Here is a 24,895-nt window from a genome sequence, read left to right on the forward strand (position 1 = left end):
ACCTAAGCTGGTAATATTTTGAAACTGTTTGGCCATTTGTCCATTTTTGCAGAACACTGATAAGAGGTCTGTTTTCTAAAAATTCTGGAACATTCATAATTTCGTGCCAGTGGCATGTTAGAGCGAAATGTGATTGGCATCCCTGTACATGCCTATGTTAAGTGTGTAATTGCTGGAAGTTTCATTGTTGCATGTCTGTTAGTTATTGTTAAGTGCTGTGTTGAGTAGAATGTTGCATTGTACAGTTCGCAAATTCAAGGTAGCACAGTTAGAAGAGCAACATGTGTGCATTAAATTTTGCATGAAACTCAAGAAAACCCTTACAGTGACACACCAAATGGTGCAGGAAGCCTATAGTGATGAGTGCTTAGGCTGTATTCAGTGTTGATTGGTTTTCACCGTTTAAAAATGGCCAGACAGAAGCCAAAGATGACCCTCATTCAGGAAGCTATTCGACATCTACCGACGACGCTCACATCAGGAACGTCAACAAAATTGTGCATGACAGTTGAAGAGTGGCTGCCCAAGAGATTACAGAAGAATGTACCATTTCAGTTGGATCATGTCATGAAATCCTGACACAGCATCTTGAAATGCATCATGTTGGCAACAAGTTTGTCCCAGGCTCATGAGTCAAGATCAGAAAGACCTTCGCCTCACAATCTGTGAAGAGCTTTTGGATTGCACAAATGAGAATGAGATTTTCCTTAAGAGGATCATAACTGGTGATTAGATGTGGTTCCATGGTTATGATGTTGAGACAAAGGTGCAGTCTTCACAATGGCGTGGGGAAGGTTCTCCAAGATCAAAAAGAGCTTGTTGGCTCATGTCAAATGTCAAATCCATGCTAATAGTTTTCTTAGACTTTGAAGGATTAGTTCATCATGAATTCGTGCCACAGGGACAAAGTTAATCGATGGTAGTATTGGGATGTGTTGCAACGCCTGAGAGAAAATGTGAGAAGGAAACTGCATGAAATGTTGCGGGACAATTCATGGCTCTTCCGTCATGATAATACACCCACACATTCATCCATGTTGGTGCACGGCTATTGCATAAAAAACAAAATCACTGTGCTGCCTCATCCTCCACACTTTCCAGACTTGGCCACTGCAGACTTTTTTTATTTTCAAGGCCAAAAACCCCATTGAAAGGACAAAGACTTACAATGATAGGCAAGATAAAAGAAAATTTGTGGATGTCACTTCACACGATCCAGCAAGAGGCATACCAAGACTGCTTCCACTAGTGGAAATGGCATTGGGAGTGGTGTATCAATTGTGGAGGAGAGAGTTTCGAAGGAGACCATGCACAATAATTAAAAGGTAAGCATAAAAGAATTTTTGGACAAAGTTCTAGAATTTTGTGAACAGACCTTGTAGATACTCTGTTTCTGCTGCACTTGAAACTGAGCATCTGCAACCAGTGTTCTGCAAAAATGGACACAAGGCCAAACAAATTCAAAAGTCCCCATTATCCAGCCACTGTGTCACAGTATCTAGTAGAAAAACAAGGTGAAGCAGAGACTGTGGTTTATCTGCCCTTTGCAGGATCTATTTCTGCCAAAATGTGCAGGACTTACAAGAAGCATAACATCAAGTGTTTGTTCTGTTCACCTACAAAAGTAAGAGGAAAAGTGAAAGATGTCGTGGGACTATGGAAACCTGTAATTTATAAGATACTTTGGCAGTATTACTTATTGTACGTTGGCCAAACAACTAGGACAGTGGACATCAGATACAAAGAACATCAGGGGCACAACTTTCTAAGACAGATAAGTAAGTCAGCCATTTCTAGAATGAAATTGTCACTCCACTGTAGAGTGAAAATTTCATTCTAGAAACATCCCCCAGGCTGTGGCTAAACCATGTCTCCACATTATCCTTTCTTCCAGGAGTGCTAATTCTGCAAGGTTCACAGGAGAGCTTCTGTGAAGTTTGGGAGGTAGGAGATGAGGTACTGGCAGAATTAAAGCTGTGAGGGCGGGGCGTGAGTCGTGCTTGGGTAGCTCAGTCGGTAGAGCACTTGCCCGCAAAAGGCAAAGGTCCTGAGTTCGAGTCTTGGTCCGACACACAGTTTTTATCTGCCAGGAAGTTTCAAGTCAGCCATTGCCAAGCACTGTCTTGGAACTCAATTATTCCACAAACTATGGTGAAACAAAGGTTCTGGCACAGACCCCTAGATAATGTACAGTGTTACAACAGGGTATAAATGTCTCGGGAAATCTGAAAAAAAAAACACAGGAATTTTTTCATTCACAAAAATGCGGAAAAAACCTGAAATTTTTTTAGAATTCCAGGTTTTTTTTATTGTTTTATTTTTCAGTTAAATTTTTGTAATTTTGGCTGGTAAGTACTGATACTCAAACGAAGAATTTTACTTTAACCTGCTATGGCAAAATAATACTATAGCAATAAAACGTAAATGAGAGAATAACACCAAATTAAAACTTTAGCTGCCAAGAAAACCCACCATTTACAACAAAACACAGTGCTCCCACAAGCATCTGCCAGCAGCAGAATGTGTCAAATGCTTTAGGACAAAAACTGTACAATATTTAGTAACAACAAACAGCTTTCAATGTGCATGAAGTTACAAATGTTTACATGTCTAACAGGTTGTGGGAAAATATTGAAAATGGTGGTTTTAGAAGTTTTACTTCAAAAGTAAATTTCCTTTTACTCAAGATGAATTAGGTTACAAGTGAGAATGTGCAATGAATTCCTTAAATCACAAAGTGGTTGACTACCATACAAAACTTAACACTTCAGGAACCAGCCATTGAGAAAAATTTTGGGCCTAGAAGACAAGCTGTTTAAGCCATTATTTAAAATTTTACTGGTACATTTTTGTTTTATATATCAGAAAGACTTGTTGTTGTTGTTGTGTTCTTCAGTACAAAGACTTATTTGATGTAGCTCTCCATGCTACTCTATCCTGCGCAAGCGTCTTCATCTCTGAGTAACTGCTGCAACCTACATCCTTCTGAATCTGCTTAGTGTATTCATCTCTTAGTCTCCATCTATGGTTTTTACCCCTCCACTCTTCCCTCCAATACTAAATTGGTGATCCCTTGATGCCTCAGAAAGTGTCCTACCAACCGATTCCTTCTTCTAGTGAAGTTTTACCACAAATTCCTCTTCTCCCCAATTCTATTCAGTATGTCTTCATTAGTTACATGATCTACCCGTCTAATCTTCAGCACCACATTTCAAAAGCTACCACTCTCTTCTTGTCTAAGCTGTTTACTGTCCATGTTTCACTTCCATATGTGGCTACCCTCCATACAAATACTTTCAGAAAAGACTTCCTGACACTTAGATCTATACTCGATGTCAACAAATTTCTCTTCTTTAGAAACATTTTCCTTGCCATCACCAATCTACGTTTTATATCCCCTCTACTTTGTCCATTATCAGTTATTTTGCTGCCCAAGTAGTAAAACCCATCTACTACTTTAAGTTTCTCGTTTTCTAACCTAGTCCCCTCAGCATCACCTGATGTAATTCGACTACATTCTATCATCCTCATTTCACTTTTGTTGATGTTCATCTTATATCCGCCTTTCAAGACACCGTCCATTCTGTTCAACTGCTCTTCCAAATCCTTTGCTGTCTCTGACAGAATTACAATGTCATCAGCAAATATCAAGGTTCTTATTTCTTCTCCATACAGATTGAATAACATTGGGGATAGGCTACTCCCTTCTCAATCACTGCTTCCCTTTCGTGTCCCTCGACTCTTATAACTGCTATCTGGTTTCTGTACAAACTGTAAGTAGCCTTTTGCTCCCTGTATTTTACCCCTACCACATTCAGGATTTGAAAGAGAGAATTCTAGTTAACATTGTTAAAAATTTTCTCTAAATCTACAAATGCTATAAACGTAGGTTTGCCTTTTCTTAACCTATCTTCTACAGTAAGTCGTAGGGTCAGTATTACCTCATGTGTTCCTATCTTTCCCCAGAATCCAAACTGATCTTCCCCAACGTCAGCTTCTACCAGTTTATTCATTCATCTGTAAAGAATTCATGTTGGTATTTTGGAGCCATGATTTATTAAACTGATAGTTCAGTAATTATCACGCCTGTCAGCATCTGTTTTCTTTGGAATTAGAATTATTATATTATTCTTGAAGTCTCAGGGTATTTTGCTTGTCTTCTACATCTTGCTCACCAAATAGGAGAGTTTTGTCATGGCTGGCTCTTCCAAGGCTATCAGTAGTTCTAACTAAACTTTGTCTACTCCCGGGGTCTTGTTTTGACTTAGGTCTTTCAGTGCTCTGTCAAATACTTCACACAGTATCACATCTCCCGTTTCATCTTCATCTGTGTCCTCTTCCATTTCCATAATATTGCTCTTCAGTACATCGCCCTTGTATAGACCCTCTGTGTACTCCTTCCACTTTTCTGGTTTCCCTTCTTTGCTTAGGACTGGTTTTCCATCTGAGCTCTTCATATTCATACAGGTGGTTCTCTGTTCTCCAAAGATCTCTTTAATTTTCCTGTAGGCAGCATCTATCTTACCCCTAGTGATATATGCCTCTACAGCCTAACACTTATCCTCTAGCCATCCCCACTTAGCCATTTTGCACTTCCTGTTGATCTCATTTTTGAGGTGTTTGTATTCTTTTCACCTGCTCCATTTACTGCATTTATATATTTTCTCCTTTCATCAATTAAATTCAGTATCTCATGAATTACCCAAGGATTTCTACTAGCCCTCGTCTTTCACCTACTTGATCCTCTGCTGCTTTCACTGTTTTGTTTCTCAAAACTACCTGTTCTGCTGTATTCCTTTCCCCTGTTCTTGTCAATTGTTCCCTAATGCTCCCTCTGAAACTCTCTACAACCTCTGGTTCTTTCAGTTTATCCAGATCCCATCTCCTTAAATTCTTACGTTATTGCAGTCTCTTCAGTTTTAATCTACATTTCATAAACAATAAATTGTGGTCAGAGTCCACATCTACCCATGGAAATGTCTTACAATTTAAAACCTGGTTTCTAATCCTCTGTCTTACCATTACATAATCTGTATGAATCCTTCCAGTGTCTCCTGGTCTCTTCCATGTATACAACTTGCTTCATGATTCTTAAACCAAGTGTTAGCTATGATTAAGTAATACTCTGTGCAAACTTCTACCAGGTGGCTTCCTCTTTCATTCCTTAGCCCTAGTCCAGGCCCCCATGACTATTAACTTACCATCTCCCTTAATTATCTGAATAATATTTTTATTTCATCACACATTTCTGCAATCTCTTCATTATCTGCAGAGCTAGTTGGCATGTAAACTTATACTACTGTGGTAGGCATGGGCTTCATGTCTATCTTGGCTACAGTGATGTGTTCACTATATTGTTCATAGTAGCTTATCTGCATTCCTGTTTTTTAATTCATTATTAACCATGACTCCCCCACCATGAACCATGGACCTTACTGTTGATGGGGAAGCTTGTGTGCCTCAGCAATATAGATAGCCATACCGTAGGTGCAACCACAACGGAGGGATATGTGTTGAGAGGCCAGACAAACATGTGGTTCCTGAAGAGGGGGCAGCAGCCTTTTCAGTAGTTGCAGGGGCAACAGTCTGGTTGATTGATTGAACTGGCCTGGCAACATCAACCAAAGCAGCATTGCTGTGCTGGTACTGAAAGGAAGGGGAAACTACAGCCATAATTTTTGCTGAGGGAATGCCACTTTATTATGTGGTTAAATGATGATGATGTCCTCTCAGGTAAAATACACTGAAGAGCCAAACAAACCAGTACACTTGCCTAATATTGTGTAGGGCCCCTGCAAGCATGCAGAAGTGCTGCAACATGACATGGCATGGACTCGACTACTGTCTGAAGTAGTGCTGGAGGGAACTGATACCATGAATCCTGCGGGGTTATCCATTAATATGTAAGAGTGCGAGGGGGTAGAGATCTCTTCTAAACAGCACATTGCAAGGCATCACAGATATGCTCAATAATGTTCATCTCTGAGGAGTTAGGTGGCCAGCAGAAGTGTTTAATCTGGGAAGTGTGTTCCTGGAGCCACTCTGTAGCAATTCTGGATGTGTGGTCCATGGCGTTGTCCTGCTAGAATGCACAATGGACATGAATGGATGCAGGTGATCAGACAGGATGCTTACGCACATGTCACCTGTCAGAGTTGTATCTGTATGTGTCAGGGGTCCCATATCACTCCAAATGCACACCCCCCCACACACATTATAGAGCCTCCACGAGATGGAATAGTCCCCTGCTGACATGCAGGGTCCATGGATCCGTGAGGTTGTTTCCATACCCGTACTTGTCCCTCTGCTCGATACAAATTGAAACCAGACTCATTCAACAAGGCAATATGTTTCCAGTCATCAACAGTCCAATGTCAGTGTTGACAGGCCCAGGGGAGGTGTAAAGACTTGTGTCATGCAGTCATTAAGAGTACATGAGTTGGATTTCCACTCCCAAAGCCCATATCGATGATGTTTCATCGAACAGTTCACACACTGACACTTGTTGATGGCCCAGCATTGAAATCTGCAACAATTTGTGGAAGGGTTGCACTTCTGTCAAATTGAACAATTCTCTTCAGTTGTCATTGCTCCCATTCATGCAGTATCTTTTTCTGGTCACAGTGATGTTGGTGATTTGATGTTTTACCGGATTCCTGATATTCATGGTAAATTCATGAAACGGTTGTATGGGAAAATCCACACTTCATTGCTAGCTAGGAGATGCTGTGTCCTGCCGGTCATGCGGCAACTATAGCACCCCATTCAAACTCACTTATATCTTGATAACCTACCATTGTAACAACAGTAACCAATCTAATAACTGCACCAGACACTTGTTGTCTTATATAATTGCCGTCTGCTGCACCGTCTTCTGTATGTTTACATATCTCTCTATTTGAATATGGATGCCTATACCAGTTTCTTTGGTTCTTCAGTGTATTACGGAGGTAAAATAGTCCCCCATTCGGATCTCTGGGTGGAGACCACTCAGGAGGCATCATTATCAGGAGAAACAAAACTGACATTCTAGGGATTGGAGCATGGAATGTTAGATCCCTTAATTTGGCAGGTAGGTTAGAAAATTTTAAAAGGGAAATGTATAGATTAAAGTTGGACATAGTGAGAATTAGTGAAGTTTGGTGAAAGGAGGAGCAAGACTTCTGGTCAGGTGAATGTGGGCTTATAAATACAAAATCAGATATGGGTAATGGAGGAGTAGGTTTAATAATGAATCTTAAAGGCTAACATGTGCTAAAAAAGACCAAGTTTCAAGTTTAGTTTGTCATATTTATTTTAGTTCTTTCATAGATTACAAATTATACAGTAACAATGGTAAGTGTAATTACCTTTCAAAAATAGGGCGAGATGAATTCTTGAGCAATTTCATATGTAATTGAAAAGTAAGTATGTAATAGAAAAGTGTTTGACAAAACATGTATTTAGCCAGGTAACACATGAAATGTTCAGTGCACTACAGTGAGTTTATAATCATGTGTGTCAGAAATATTCAGCTGCTGCAATTTAAGCTGTATTCTTAGGATTCTACCCCGCCCCCCCTTGGGGGGAAGAATTTTGACAACCTTTATTATTTGTGTAAGGTTATCTTTTCTTGTAGCTATACTGTGTGTATATTAATTAAACTCATTAACTTTTCCTTTTTGTGTGTTCAAGCTGCTTAACAGTGATGTTGCTTGGCTGACTATATCACGTGTCCTATGCTCTGAATATCTGCTGTCATTGGCTGATGGGACCATGTGACATAAGCTATGATGGCTGACAAAAACACATTGCAATCTTAATTTCAGTGCTTCAGAAGCTACCATGCAAAACAAAGCTATTTTTCACTCAGGAAAAATTTTATTTTCACCCAGGAAAAGGGGATATTTTTTTAAATTTTATGTTTTGATAAGGGTGACCAAAAACCTTATGAATTATGATACTGGGTACCAATTCAGTTGAGCTTGGGATCCTGCTCTGGAGTCGGTGAAAATGTAATAAGGGGCAGCAGCAGAACCCACCAAAAAGAAGAACTGAGAGTGTGAATATGGGGAATGAACACCAGACAGAACACCAGGCATACTGGATTCAAAATAGAACATTGCAGGACGCTTCTAGTGGGAGCGGACCACAGTGGTAACACCTAGAACCACACCAGACCGAAAAAGAGAACACCAGTGCATTGACAGGTACACCAGACCAAAGACAGAATGTCAGTGCTCAGCCTGGCACAGCGGGCTGAAGAGTAAATGCCAAATGACGCTTCTAGTGGGAGCAGGTTGCAGTCAGAACAACTAGAACCAACCATGGAGGGGGAATATTGTAGGTGTAAATACTAAACCCATCCCACTTGATGAGCTGTCTCAGGTCTCACCTGATCAAGATAAAGAGTCCTGATATCGAAATATTACACATGAACAACACTGGTATCTGACAGGAAACCTGACACCTCAAGATGTCAACAGTGTGTCGGCAAAGCCTCAAGAATTATACTTACTACTGCAAAAAATGTGCCAGGTGAAATAAATGTTGATTCTTTCGTACCAAGGCAAACTAATAAACAACAGACCAAATCATCTCTGTAACAATCTAGATGAGTATTGTAAATGATCAGATTTCATTTTGTATATTGATTCATTAATTTCCTCTTTGCAATCCCCATTTTCAGCTGAGCCTATAGAACCATTTAGTTTACTTAAAATACATTCTCAGCAAATGAAAAAGGTATACTAGTAACAATTTGACAAAATAACTATGAAAATTCAAAAGTATTTTAATGCTGGTAACTTCGTATCTGAAGCAACACTGTGGGATGACTTTTGGTCAATGAGAGCACAAATACCTACAGATCTATCAATCACTGATGTTACTAATAAACGCTCAGTTTTTCCCATACCATAAAAAAGGCTCTGTTATTGCTCTTGCTTTTCATGCAACTACATGTACAGTTGAACAATTCGTCTGTAATCTGCGAACAGTAAAAAGGTGAGTGAAACCAAGTTGTGTTGTTTGTGCATGCTAAGTGTTCACGGAGGAAATGTGATTGAAGAAACCTTATTGTAGTAACTTAATCGCTGACAAATTTGGGCAGCAGCCTTGGTAATTGTTATTCACCTTCAAAGAGGATCTGGTGTAATATTACATTTTGTATAGATTCATATCACATGCCTTTCTTCATGGATATTCTTTGAATCACCAACCCAACCATAAATTATTTTATTATTTTTCATTGCAATTTGTAATCTTTCAATTGAACTCATTGAAACGGCATTTTTTGTGAATATGAATAGATTTGTTCTCTGAATTTTCACTTTTGAGGAAGATTAGTCAAAGTCTCTTTTAAGTGGTTATTTTTGTTTATAACTAGCACTACTCTCATTTCTGATTTTTTCCTGCTTCATACTTTTCACATTCAGTATCGGTTTTAAGAACTGATGTAGAAGTAAAAATATAATTTCTAAATATTTTACTGTGTTATTTCTCAGCTTGTTGGTCAGTTTGTTGGATACATATCAGATTTAATCATATTTAAGGATATAATTTTAGATCATCAGCTTCAAAAATATCTCACATCCATATTCTTTCAATAGTTCAAAAATAATTGTAGATCTTTGTTGAAATTATGGCTCCTCCAGTAATCATTTTTGTCTAGTAGGCATGATGGGTTCCGTTCTTGACACAAAGATATTCCTTCCATTGGTCCCCAGTATGTGACCCGTAAAGCTGTTGAAATCCAAGCTGCAGTGGACCTCTTGTTTGGTCACTTTTCAACTGGACAAGCACCTTGTGATAGTGATGGACATGGCACAGCTTGGCCGTGGTGCTGTTCTTACTTGTAAGCATGTGAACGGATCTGAATGCCCTATTGCATATGCCTCTAAATCCGTAAATTCAGCCAAACAGCACTATTCACAGATAGGGAAAGAGGCTTTGGCAATGGTGTATGCTTTAAAAAAATTTCATGTTTTTCTGTTAGGGTCTTAAGTTTCCTTTGATCACAGACCACAAAATATTGGTCTCTCTTTTTAACCCTTTGCATTCTTGCTGGATAAAGCCGCACTTCACTTACAGTGGTGGGCTCTTCTCCTGCCGCGATGAAATTATGAGATACATTTTTGATGTATGGGGCAACATGCAAATGCTGATGCCTTATCACATTTAGATGTGGAAGCTCAAAATGTTGGTGGTTTTTCTATTACTAGCACTAAAATTGCAGCTGTGGTTGCCATGGATCCCTTTTTAAGTAAAGTTGTTTCTTTTGTGCTACACGGCTGGCTGGACAAACCTCCAGGCTGTGCTACCGATCCTTTGAGAAATTATTTTGCATTACAAAGTTGTCGCCGGCCAGAGTGGCCGAGCGTTTTTAGGTGCTACAGTCTGGAACCGCGCGACCGCTGCGGTCACAGGTTCGAATCCTGCCTCAGGCATGGATGTGTGTGATGTCCTTAGCTTAGTTAGGTTTAAGTAGTTCTAAGTTCTAGGGGACTGATGACCGCAGAAGTTAAGTCCCATAGTGCTCAGAGCCATTTGAACCATTTTTTTTTACAAAGTTGTCTTTCTGTTTGGGACAGAGTGCTCCTGTTAGCTACAGAGGACACTGCTCCTCGGCTTGTGGCCCCATCTGCCCTTTGGCATGAGGTTATGAATTTGTTACATGTGAACACACTGCAGTGTGTCACATACAAAGCCGTTAGCACACAGACGTGTTTTTTGCCCAGAGATTGATTGGGAAATAGCACGAGATGTTGCAGCATGCCCAGAGTGTGCCAACCATCAGGTGGTTCCCCATGCTTCCTTGTCACTGTGGCCAGATCCACAACAGCCTTGGAAAATAATTCATGTCAATTTTGTGGAATTTCTATTGGCTCGTAATTGATGCTTATTCTAAGCTTCCGTATGTGGTGCATTGTCTGCCTACTTCTACAGTGGCAACAATTTCACCCCTTTGCCCAAAATTTTTGCAGGGGAAGGTCTTCATTATACATTAGTTACAGACAAAGGCCCCCAGCTCACATCTCGGGAATTTACATATTTTTGTAAAAAAAAAAAAAAAAAAAAAAAAAAAAAAAAAAGTGATGTTCACCATGTCACATCTCCTCCTTCCCACCCTCAACAAAATGGGGAAGCAGAATGACTCATCCAAATATTTAAAACTCAGATGTATTACTGGCAGTAGCTCTTGACTGGTTCCTCAGTTCGTTTAGGTTCACCCCTGTTAGTAGTAAGAGTCCAACAGAGTTGTCAGTCATCAGCCCCAAACTCTGCTGCATCTGTTTTGGCCAACCCTAAGCCATCCGCTAACACCACCTCCAGCAATGCACAGCTGTTTGGGCTCATGGGTTTGGCTACTGGCCGAAATGAGTGCCAGCGGTAACCGAGAGTACCTGTGTCCAACGCCTCTGCATCAACTGCAAGGCTAAAGGGAAGCCATCATGACACGTCATCCAGCTACAATTGCATGTAGGCATCTGCGGCATGGGAGCACCTCCGCAGCTCCTGCATCCTCCATCTTACTGGCCATCTTCTACATTGTGGCCAGTGCCCTTGCCTTCTCCACTGCCGCCTACATCTTCACAACTGCTTCCAATTGCTTCCTCTACTGTGGGTGCCCCCTTCAGTTGTCGGGGCCACAGTGAGACCCTGGCTCCTGCACTGTTGCAGCCGGCACCATCTTTTCTGCCGTCTTTGCAGTGATGTCCTTCCCTCGGGTTAGAGTCAGACATGGAAGTGGAAGCTGCACCAGTGTTGCCTGTCCTACCATATGGCCTCTTGGAGAGAGGCAGGTGCTGCACCTGCCTGTGCTCACACCACCTCTGACCCTACGCACTGGTGGCAGCACGTCGCATGACTCAACGTTCTACATCAACAACAGAAGAAGTTGATATGATCACAGTGCTCACTTCTTCACAAAGGAAGAGGAGTGCTGTAACCATCAATGTTGTGTGTGCGACACTTCATAGCTTACGCATTAAGTTCGTGCTATTTTGGCCACTAGAGGCCACTCAGCCTGCTAATACGACAGCCGTTGCATGCACATCCTACTGGCTGCACACCTATTGGAACAAATTGCTTAATAGGCTGGAGCGCAAAGCTCCACCTGTCCACTGGTGTGTCATTCATTGTATTGTACATTGCCTTACATATGTATATAGAGTTTGAGAAATAAATTGCAGTGTTCTTGAGTTTAGAACAAACACGAAAGTGAAAGCCAGAGTTTCCGCTGTAATGTCATCCACTGGTGCAATTGCAACTAGTGGGTGTAATGATTTATCATAATTAAGTATGTAATGTTGGGCATCGGGTGAAGACAATGGACCAACAATGTCAATGTGGTTGTGATTGAAACGGGCTGACATGATCAGAAAGTTCTACGTGGTGGTATTTCTTGCTGCATCGGCATTTAAAGCAACACCTCGCCCTTTCATGGCAGTCTTTCTGTATCCCTGGCCACAGGTAACCATTCGTCACTAGGCGAGTCGTCGATTGAATATTGGGGTGACAAGTTGTGTAGCCTAGTGAAGATGCTCTTCTGACAGCTATAGTTAGCCACGATTTTGTCATGGTCGTCAGAATACAACTTGACATCACTCCCTGGAATTTAGATAATTTGGAAATCCAAAGCTGATGTTCCCTTTGATAAAAGTCATTATAGTTCCTGATCTGAGTGTTGAGCAGCGGCAGATTTGGTGTAATCGATAATGATAGTAATGCTTCAACCCGAGACAATCAATCAGCCACCACATTCTCAGTGCCGGAGATGTGCCAGACGTTCATGTTGAACTGCGAGATGAACATTAACTGAGTGTGTTGCCTAGGTGAACAGTTCGTATTGTCCTAGTGAAAGGCATAAGTTAATGGTTTATGGTTGGTGTAGATAATAAAGCCTCTAACTTCCAGGTGAGGTGTGAAGTATTTGACAAACTCAAAAACAGCCAGAAGTTCTCTGGCATATGTGCCCCATAACTTAAAAAAGGTGGTAGTTTGTATGAGAGAAACATGAGTGGTTGCCATGTGTCATTAAAATGTTGGTGCAATGCTGTGCAGATCACCATCTTGCAGGCATCAGCTACTAGTGCCAGAGGTGAAGTAGGCTCAAGGTGCATCAGTAGTGCAGCGTCTGTGGTGCTCTTTTTGGTCGCTTCAAATGCCATACACGTGCTATCTGTCCATGCTGTAGGCAAGTTACCATTATTTTTTGAGCTGGTGAGTGCTGCAATTAATGGCTCCTGTAACTCAGTAGTGTGTGGCTACTGACGGCGATAAAGATTTAGCAAGCTGAGAAATGGACACAATTGCTTGGCCGTATTTGGGTATGAAATCTGTAAAATGGCTCCACCCTCTCTGGTACTAGTAACGATCTTGCTGCTGTTATCTTGTGCTCTAGGAAATCCACTTGGGACTGGCCAAAGACACATTCAGCAGTGTGTAGGATGACACCATGGTGTGTTTCATTAAATGCTGCCAATGATGAAATAACTAAAATATCATCCAGGTAAGCAAAAGGAAAAGTTAGGCTTTGTAGCCCTGAGTCAGTGAAGCATTGCCATGCTTGGGCAGCATTTCTGAGTCTAAAAGTCATAAACATGCTCTCAAACAGTCTGAGAGGAGTGATGATCACTGTCTTGGGAACGTCTCAGCCAGTTACAGGGATCCGTGTGTTCATTTTTGTGCAGTCTAGGACACTAAAGTAATAGCACCATGCAACGCATAATTATAGTCATGTAACAACAGCCCTGGATATCTGTCCGGTATCGTTTCGGCATTCAGAGCTCTGTAGTAACTGCAAGGCCATCATGTGCCACTTTTCTTCAGGACTAGATGTAGTGGTGACACTCAGGGACTGTTAGAAGGCTGCATTACACCTTCGCAAATCATGCTGTTGAACCCTGCCTTTGCCAATTTAATATAATATGGACCAAATGTCATAGTCTGTAAGGAGTGGGGGGGACCACCAGTCATCTCGATATAGTGGACAGTGTCTTCTGTACCTCCTTAGGCACTCCAGTGGGTCATGTCAGAACCCCAAATCTATACAGCGGCTTCACATACTCACTGTCCACCACCTGATGTAATTTGGCTACAACAAAAAACAGTTGTCATGGGCAGGATTATCATCAGTCATTTTGCAAATCTCATTCGTGAATGCACAGATAAATCACATCTGAGTCACTACTTCATCAGTACTAGATGTGCAGACTGTTGTTTGACTATTAGAACCTGCATGTACTTGATACAGTCTGACCAGACTACAAAAAAACTGTGTCAATGCGCGTGTCTCTGTTCTTTCGAAGGAATAGACAGCACGCATTCACACAACTTTGAACGCACAGTGTCTGTTCCTTCAAAAGAACAGATGCTACACATATTCTGCAGCTATGAAACACTAGATGTAAATTGAAAAGGGATGACTGCTATCCGACGCAGTGGGACATTAAGCAGAATCAGCGGTGACAAGCAAAAATCGTTCCAGACCGGGAATCGATTCTGGATCAGTTGCTTACTAAGCAGGTGCGGTAACCACTGTGCCATCCGAGACACAGTGTTAGTGCAACTGCACAGACTATCTCGGTATGCCTCACGGCCGATCCACACTCCCACCAAGCACCACCTATCCACAGTCCCCGTCTATTGTACTCCTGTCTGTTAATTAGCGATTCCTACAGGAGATCAGACATATTTGTGCATTCACACTGAAGAAAGTGGATCCATTGCTCAGCCAGGCTTTTGAATCAAGTGAATGCATCGTGTCCATTCCTTCAAAAGAACGGACACCAAACAGATCCCACATCTGTGAAACATTATATGTAAATTGAAAGGAGATGACTGCTATCAGCTGCAGTGGGACATTAATGGGAATCAGCAGCGATGAGTGAAAATGTGTACCGGTCTGGGATCTCCTGCTTACTGGGCAGGTGCGGTAACCCCTGTGCCATCCAGAATGCAGTGTTATCGCAACTGCACTGACTATCTCAGTTCGCCTCACAGCTGATCTACACTCTTACTGAGCATATCTATCTGAGGAAGAGACACCGTGCGTTCAAATAATTCATAAGCCTGGCCGGGCAATGGATCCACTTTCTTCATTGCAAATGTACAAATACGACCGACCTCCTGTGGGAATCTTTAAGTAGCAAACAGGAGTATAATGGACAGTGACTGCAGAAAGGTGTCACTCAGTGGGAGTGTGGATTGTCTGTGAGGCGTACTGGGATAGTCCATGCAGTTGCGATAACACTGTGTCCTGGATGGCACAGTGGTTACTGCACCTGCCTAGAAAGCAGGAGATCCAGGTTTCAAATCCCAGTCCAGTACACATTTTTGCTCATCGCTGCTTATTTCACTTAATCTCGCAAAGCAATGATAGCAGTCATCCCCCTTCAATTTTACATGTAGTGTTTCACAGCTGCGTAATCTGCATGGTGTGTGTTCTTTTTCGGGAATGGACACAGAAGGAAAAGTCATCCTAACAACCAGTGAACAGTAACAGTGTGCTATTTACTGGCAAAAGTCACTGTCCTGTGATTTCTTGCTGATTTTTAAAAACCTATCATTGTGACTCAGAACGCTTGTTGTATTTATATCACAAATTTATGCTAACAGTGTGAAACAGTAAATACCTACAAATAAGCTAATGGCCATCATTGTACAAAGTGAGACACCTAATGTGGTAATCTCAAATATTTGTGGAACCGCTGCACTAATAATTTGTATTTTATGTCTTCTATGAGAAACTGAATAAATTTTGGTGGATTCATTTTCCTTTACTTTTGTGAGGCCTCTTCTGTTGCTTGAAATGAATATTCAGTGCAAGTGAGAATATATATGTGTTTCAGACCACCAGTATTGCTTCAGTAGAGTAAAGCAAAGTGCATGTGGGGAAATGAAAGCTGTGCATATTCAATTGGAAATACAGACACAATCTAAAAATTATTAAGATAATGGTAAACATATGTCCTCTTCTTCACCACTTCCATCAATACTTTCGTGTACACTTTTGAAGTTTGGTCTGTCTCACAGTTTTCCTCATTAGCCACTTAGCAATATCTTCATCATCAATTTCTCCTCCTCCTGGAAGCTTGTGGGACATATTTGTCAATGTACAAAGTATCAGCAATTGATGATTCTGAACTGACTGGCTAATTGCTGTCACTCAGTGCCGGATCCATCCCTGATTTAATGGATGGCCACACTTTTCTTTAGCTCATGTTTGTGGTAGCACTCTCCACTTTATCCCATGTTTTGCCTGCTTGGAAAACATCATGATTTAAGTTGATTACTTTCCACGCCTTCAGCGTAGTCTTGGTAGTATTGTCTTCATATTCCTTCACCAAAGAGACAAGAAATGCGTGTTGATAACAATGTTTAATTGATTCCAAAATTCTCTGGTCCAGGAGCTGGATCAGGGCTGTTCTTGTATACTGTCAGACTTGAGAATCATATCTGAAGGATGACTGGGAGCATCATCAGTAATAAGTATAATTTTCAGTGGGAGCATTTTCTTCTTCATATTTTTTCTCACTGCTAGTACAAATGTTTTAGAGAACCACCGAGAGAATATTTCCCTGTCCATCCTCACTTTCTTCAGAGCACAATATTGCACTGTGTTGAAAACAGTGTTAATGTTGGGTTTTCTCAATTACCATAAGCAGTTGTTTTGACTCCCATTTGTGTTACAACACGCTCAGTTGCTGTCATGTCTTTGTATGAAGCAATTGCAAAATGATTGGAATTCATGATATCCAGTGATTTATGGCGCTATATAACAAGTTCGTTTATTTGGATAAAAGTGTATGGGCCTGAAGATAGCAAAATGAAATCCAAAATTGGTTGCTTTCAGAATAAAATAAAATATCTTAAAGTGTAAGGCTCTTGTTGAAGTGTATTGACATTGAAGATTACTTACCACGCAATGTCCCCAGGCCATGATGGACCAACAGAGACTCTTAAATTTATTGAAAGTTGTAAAGAAATAATGCAGAATATTATAATTACTAGTTATATAAATTGTGAAAGTGAAAAACCTTCATAATTGATCAGTATTATTAAAGATAAAGAACAATTTATAGGTTAAGAAAAACATCTTGCGAATTACTTCAGATTTGTAAGGTGCCATTCAAATAAATAGACAATCTGCAGGGTTGTGTGTGACAGACTGGACTGCTGAGCTGCCCAGTTGAATCATATGAATCTAGCTGCCAGCATGGAGCCATTTCTGTCCTCTGGCCACAGACGTGCCATTTGGAAGGGTTGAATTCAGTTACATAAAAAGGAGTCACATTTGACTTTCTTACTGCTTCGCAGCTAGAGTTGTCTCAGCTACTGCATTAAAATCACATCCTCAAACACCAGTAGAATAAATAAGTGCGCTTAATAGTGCCAACAATCTAATCTAATTAGGATTAATATTTTCAAAAAAATTATGTTAAATGTTTTATAAAATAATGTTTCTATTCATTCTTTTTGGTTTTATAATTTGGTTGTTATTTTTCCAGTATCCAGTTAGTGGATATTGAAATGAAACTGCTCTTTAGTGTTTACTATGTCATATTATCAGGACCAGTTCAAGGCCCACATGACACAAGCCACTGTTCGGGGTGCCAAACTGACAGGGACACCACAGGGATCACTCTTGTACAATTTCTATACAGGATGTTTCACAATTAATTGTGCCCACTTCTGATGTCAAGCTGGGAGGGGTGCCAGGGATTCCCAGGTGCAAGAATTGTGTACAGAATGTGTCATAATTAGCAGTTAAAACTGACATGGGTGAAAAAGTACAAAGTTAAGGAAGAGGAGATGGCACACCAAATGATAAGCCTCTTATGTGGAAAAATGTTCTCAAACTGGCCTGTCTTTATCATTTATTATTTAACTGTTCATTCCTGTCACCTCTTGTGACGCTACTGGACTGTAATATAAGACTAGTTACATGGAAAACAAAATTTTGTCATTATGTGTATTTATTTCATTTTGATATTTCTCCTGTTCACTTTTAATTGGAAATGGATGCACAATCTATCTTTTCCATTCACTTGTAATGTTATGTTATTTCTGCCTGGTCTTTTTTCTCTCTCCAAAATGTGTATTTAATGTACATTGGATTTTTGCATGTCTTTATATTCTGTAATAGTATTCACCATTTATTGTTAATATCTAAATTTATGCATTTCTTGGCCTGATTTTCAGTGCCACTCCTGAATTATTTCATGTTTACAGTTTATTACAGTTGTTAATATTTTAATTAGGGAATGAGAACTGTTTAAATTATGAGCATGGTTTGAAAAGTTTTCAGAACAGGATAGAAAAAAGTACTTACATCACTTAAACTTTTTTTTGTTTTTCAATGTAGTCTCCTTGTAGATTAATGCACTTGGTCCAACGATTTTCCAGTGCCTTGATCCCATTTCGAAAATGAGTTTTCTCCAGGCCTGCAAAATAATTGTAAACTCCGGCTATCAATTCTTTGTTTAAAGTGAATCTTTGACCACCAAGCAAAATTTTCAGTTTTAGGAAGAGCTGGAAGTCTGACGGAGCCACATCAGGTGAATAAGGTGGATGTGGCGACAATTCATACCTTAGTTCGTGTAATTTTGCCATGGTGACGGCATGCATTTTTTACTCAGTGTCAAGAGTCATGGCACCCATCTTACAGATAAGTTTTTCATTTCTAATTCTTCAGTTAAAATGTGATATACCCTTTCAGATCACATCTTGAAACTGTGAGCAATTTCATGCACTTTCAATCTGTGATCCTCCATGACATTTTGTGCACTTTTGCAATGAATTCTGGAGTAGTGACACATCTTGGCTGACTACTGCGTGGATCATCATCTAAGCTCTCCCGACCAAATTTAAATTCATTTTTCCACTTGACAATAGTTGAATATGAAGGAGCAGAGTCCCCCAGTGTATTCTGGAAATCAGCATGAACGTCTTTTGCTTTCATACCTTTCTTTGCAAAATAATTAATCACTGCTCACTGTGCGGGAACAACAATAAAGCCACGTCACGAACCAGCTTTCTTCCAAGAGCACTGTCGTGGCACGTGTTTACAGGTGACAGTCCAATGAATATAACGTGAACAACTCATTGTGCTAATGCTGACCTCTTGTGATGATTCTGAGAACTTTTCACACCACCCTCGTATTGTGTTTGAAAATGCACTGGCATGAAGGTGGCAAATTTGGTTTCTATACAATTCCCACTTGGACTGTCACAAATACATGGCTACCGTCATAGCTCAGCAGTGTGTTCATCACACCTGAGGATGTTGGTCGTTTGAGCTGAAAAAATATTATGGAGATTTTACAATGACATCTAAATCTCACCCGAAAACCATTTCTACAGTTTGTGTTTTTATTAAATTTCTATTTTAATTAACCTTTCCATATTTTATTGTACAGTTTGTGAAAATTAACACTACTGCTTTTTTTTTAAATTTTGCACCCAAGATTCTGGATGTAGTGATCAACGTTTTCAACAATGGTGGCTCAAAGAAGCTTGATATACCACTGCCTCCTTCAGCTTGCCCTGCACCAGATGCTGTAACACCAGAGATGACAAAAGTTGAGAGGTATGAAGTGTATCGGAAACGTATGTTACTGCGCCGACAGAAAGCAGAAATGTACAGTCTGTGGTGTGATGCCTTGTACAGACTGTCCCTTGCAAATCATGTAAGAACAAAGACATTTGGAAAATGGTAATATTTTATTGTATGTTATATGTAGAAGATTTTCAAAAAATGCATTTTTCAGTTTCGTGATAAAATCTTCTGGTTACCGCATAATATGGATTTCCGTGGAAGAGTGTACCCATGTCCTCCACATTTAAATCACTTGGGATCGGATATGGCTAGATCGCTGCTACAGTTTGCCAAGGGACAACCATTGGGACCACATGGATTAAAGTGGCTGAAAGTGAGTTGTAATGATATTTTATTTTAACATTGCTGAAGTCCAACTATTTCAAAGAATAATGATTTTGTGTATATTCCTCACATTTAAAACATAATGTACACACATCAAAAAAAGTTTTGCATCACCTCGGTTGCAAGAGCTCCAGAACCTGTACAGAAAATTGGAATAGAGATCAACATAAACATCATTTCCACTCCTATTATTGCTCATGAAAACCACACATTGCATGTTGTACCATCATACAGTGAGACGTTCAGAGGTGGTGGTCCAGACTGCTGTACATACTGGTACCTGTAATACATCCTCTTGCATTGATGCATGCCTGTATTCGTCATGGCTTAATATCCACAAGTTCATCGAGGCACTGTTGGTCCACGTTATCCTACTCCTCAACGGCGGTTTGGTGTAGATCCCTCAGAATAGTTGGTGGGTCACGTCATCCATAAACAGTCCTTTTCAATCTATCCCAGGCATATTCAATAGTGTTCATTTCTGGAGAACATGCTGGCCACTCCAGTTAGCGATGTTGTTATCCTGAAGGAATTCATCACAAGATGTGCACCATGCGGGTGCAAATTGTCGTCCACGAAGACAAATGCCTCACCAATATGTTGCCGATATGGTTGCACTATCAGTCGGAGGATGGCATTCGCGTATCGTACAGCTGTTATGGCACCTTCCATGACCACCAGCAGCATACATCACCCCACACAATGCCACCCCAAAACAGCTGGAACCTCCACCTTGTTGCACTCGCTGGAAAGTGTGTCTAAGGCGCCTCCAAACACATCTCCGATGATTGTCTGGTTGTAGGCATATGCAACGCTCATCAGTGAAGAGAATCTGAGCAGTCCATTTGGCATGTTGGTGGGCCCATCTGTACCACTCTGCATGGCATCACGGTTGCAAAGATGGGCCTCGCCATGGACGTCTGGAGTTTAGTTGCGCATCATGCGGCCCATTGCGCACAGTTTGAGTGGTAACACGACATCCTATGGCTGCACAAAAAACATTATTCAGCATGGTGGTGTTGCTGTCAGGGTCCCTCTGAGCTATAATCCATAGATAGTGGTCATCCAATGCAGTAGTTGCCTTTGGGCGGCCTGAGCGAGGCATGTCATTGACAGTTCCTGTCTCTTTGTGTCTCTCCTCCATGTCCGATCAACATCGCTTTGGTTCATTCTGGGACGCCTGGACACTTCTGTTGTTGAGAGCCCTTCCCGGCATGAAGTAACAATGCAGACATGATTGAACCACGGTATTTACCATCTAGGCGTAGTTGAACTATAGACAACACAAGTTGTGTACCTCCTTCCTGGTGGAACAACTGGAACTGATCGGGTGGAATGACTGGAACTGATCGGCTGTCGGACCCCCTCCATCTAATAGGCACTGCTCATGCATGGTTGTTTACATCTGTGGACAGGTTTAGTGACATCTCTGAACAGTCAAAGGGACTGTGTCTGTGATACAACATCCACAGTCAATGTCTGTCTTCAGGAGTTCTGGGAACTGGGATAATGCAAAACTCTTTTTGATGTGTATATTTCATTATATTTGTTAGAAGCTCACCTGTGCAATTAATTTTCCTGGTGCTCTCAGACATTGTGACAGATGGCTTTGCTGAAATTTTATGATATTTTGATACTGACTGTGAATGGATTCAGTTTATCATGAGGTGGAGGAAAATGTAGCAATGTGTAGACAAGGTGATAGCTTATGTAGTTTATTGGAAGCCAGCGTCTTCGCAACAAGCTGTAACTACCCATCCTAACACAGTGGACTTGTGAGAGTACTTACACATTGAACTCGAGTCATCATAGACAAGGCAGTTAAAGTACTGGACCTAATTTCAGGGGTGGGGTTCAAACCATCATGTAGATATTTAGGTGTAAGTTCTCCATGATTTCTGTAAACTGATTACAGTGAATCTTTGGATGAGCCCTTCGACCCGGACACAGTTGAGTTTCTTCTCCATCCTGTTTCTGTATGATCTTGTGCATTCTCTCTACTGATGATGTTGTTGACAGAATGTCAGAACTTTAGCCTTACTACCTTCTTTTTTGAGCTAACTCTGATATGGAATGTTTACAAGAAGTATTTAGTTACCTATGGAAAACTTTCCATCAGAATGTATTGTTTGAGCAAGAGGTGCAATGTGCTTTTTGGCCTGCTTGAGTGAACAAGGAAGCATTCAGAAGAATCAGATTGTCTAAATAGACTGGTCATCTTGCCCTACATTGGCAGTGATGTGTTAATGATTTCTAGAACACTTAAGAAAGATTAAACAATGAAAATGTTTATGTAACCTCATAGATCCTGTTATGGGCAGAGCAACTGACACTGCACAGCTACAGGATTGTTGATGGCTTACAAAAACACAAAGAACCTTACTGCTGTTTCCTCCTTCCGGGACTTTTTTATCGAAGAGGCCAATCACATCCGCACAAGTAACTTTTTAGTTAACTGGCACACTGGATAAAATATTCTCAGGGCATAGTATCCAACACTGACCATGTGAAAACCATGGCGATTGCAGATGATGACAATATAAAGGAAATTTAGAGACTCAGCTTTGAAGTTGACTGTGGAATGATTCAACTGCCACCAACATACATTTCATACAAGGGCCACGAAGATAAGCTAAGAGAAATTACAGCACATATGAAGGATACAGACTCGTTTTTCTCTTGCTCCATTTGTAACTGACCCAGGAGAGTAAATGACTAATAGTGTTACATGGTACTGTACATCATATGGTTCATTGTGGAGTATATATGTTGATGTCAATGTATAAGAGAGAAAGAGATGACTTTTGTGCCTTGGAAGGTGGGAGCCCGTCTTACAGATTATTGTCACAGAGTGTGATATTCTCAAAATGCTGTCATGTCAATGCTCTGCTGGGGTCATCCGCTAACACGTGTTGATGTCCTTTCCAGAATTCGTCATTGCCCAAAGGTGACTAGGAGGTACTTTTATCACTCCAATGCAGTGCTCCAGAGCCTCAGAAACATGTCATTATTGTTTACAATTTACATTACATACCACTAGGTATTGCAAACGTTTTTGACAGAATTTCATCATTTAGTTGGTTTCCCAAAAGAAAGGGAACGTCTATTTAAAGGATTTTATCTGAGTTTTGTCATGCAGTTTCATCATCTCCCTCTCCCCCTCCCCCACCCCCTCTCCTTCTCTCATGGATGTCCTTCTATCTGTGTGAGAATATTTTCAAAGTTTTTAGGTTGCAGAAAATTTTTAATAATTCCATTATGGTGCACACCTCCAAGTTATTAGTTTCAGCCAGTTCTAAGTGAGAGCCTCGAGCACACTTTTGCAGATGTTTCTTGATTTATAATGTGTGTGTGCTGCATGTAACCAAATGAATTATTGGCAAAAAGGAATAACTTTCTTCCTTCCGTATTTGTGAGACAGTGTATGCCATTTAGCACCCAGCATACTGCTGCTCGTTAAAAATTGCTACCAGTAAAGACTTGTTTTTAAAATTCTGATAGTGTTAAAATATGATAATTAAGTCTGCACCAAAGCTCAATACATAATCATTTTCCTACACATATTGCTTTCTAACAAATGGTTCCTCCTGTCACAACTCATCAATTTGCCATTGCTGTTTGTAGCAAACGCTTGTCTTATTTGGTGATTACTGTACCCATTTTCCATGAAACACAGTTTTCCAATGGATCTCATGTTGTAGGCTTTTTCAGTTGAAAAGAACAAGGGCTCTTTGTACTTGCTCTTCGGATGTACAGAGTTAAGATGATCTAAAATGTTACAGAACTCCACTTGCCCATACCAACACACCACAGTGGTATTTTGTTTGTATACATGAAGAAATAGGTTGGCTTTATTGACAAGTTTAGAGCAGCTCCTTAGAGTGCTCCATGAAGATATTGGTAACCACAAGTGACAAAGAGCTGCACGTAACCACACCATCAGTTTCTTCATGTGTTCTCCACTGAAGAGAAAATAAGTAGATGTAAGTATATCTTTGAAGAGTTCATTCATGGGCATATTAAACTCCTGGGTGATGAACTGGAGAGTCTGCCATGTGCACTTTAGTGGAAAGTCACACAGTGTCAAAATTGAGTATAATGTCTCTGTTCAAGATTTGTAATTCTTGAAAATGTTGTGTGAAGTCAGTTGTAGTGCCATATATGATGATCACATTTCCCAGCAGCTGGAATGAAAATGTCACAATGTATTTTGCCAGGTCTTAGGAGACACCAGGTTGCCGACTATGGTTCAGCAGGATTCCATCATTATGTATCTTCAGGAGACCATATAATCTTAGTGAAACCAAGCCATGAGGTCGAAGTCCTTTAATTATATTCTCAGGTAGTACTGGGCTTTCAAGAAGAGCCACTATCTTTCTGAAAACTCATCTTGTAAAATTGATCAAAATCTTCTTGTAGGTTGTTGTCTGTACTCAAAATGCAACGGACAAAAAACTATCGTCAGTATTGCCTGTAAACCATAGTCACCCTCGACTGTGGTAACTCTATGAGTCTTTGCCATAAAAATATAAACAAAATCTTATATTCATTGCCTGCGAACTGAGTGTCTCAGTAGGGAGGAGGATGGGAGATTAAAGTTTCTTGTACCATCCACAGTGAGGTCATTAGACACAGAGCAGAAGCTCGGTTTATAAAAGGATGGGGAAGGAAATTAACTGTGCCCTTCTCAAAGGAACCATACCGGCATTTGCTGAGAGCAATTGAGGGAAATCACAAAGAACCTTAATCTGGATGGCCAGATGGGGATTTGAACCATTGCCCTCTTGAATGAGAGTTCATTGTGCTAATCACTGCGCCACCTCGCTCAGTCTGTGTGTCTTCTTAGCTTGCGTAGTCGAAAACCTCTTTTATACTATTAAGATGTTACATCAAGCAAAAGCCTTGGCGTAGGAAATGCCATCAATCCACTCCCAGATATATGCGGTGACAGCACATCCAGAAGTTCTT

The 24,895-nt window shown here is 40.6% G+C and overlaps 1 protein-coding gene across 1 annotated transcript in view; it reads left to right on the forward strand.

The window, feature by feature from the left end:
* The window catches only part of LOC124777195 (DNA-directed RNA polymerase, mitochondrial), a 283,528-nt gene that overhangs the window by 179,234 nt on the left and 79,399 nt on the right, over positions 1 to 24,895 (forward strand). The window contains exons 15-16 of the mRNA XM_047252510.1: positions 19,452 to 19,673; positions 19,755 to 19,916. Of these exons, the coding sequence (XP_047108466.1) occupies positions 19,452 to 19,673; positions 19,755 to 19,916 (384 nt within the window). The remainder of the gene's footprint in view (positions 1 to 19,451; positions 19,674 to 19,754; positions 19,917 to 24,895) is intronic.

The sequence above is a fragment of the Schistocerca piceifrons genome, chromosome 2 (genome assembly GCF_021461385.2).
Source record: "Schistocerca piceifrons isolate TAMUIC-IGC-003096 chromosome 2, iqSchPice1.1, whole genome shotgun sequence".
Classification (NCBI taxonomy): Eukaryota; Metazoa; Arthropoda; class Insecta; order Orthoptera; family Acrididae; genus Schistocerca; species Schistocerca piceifrons.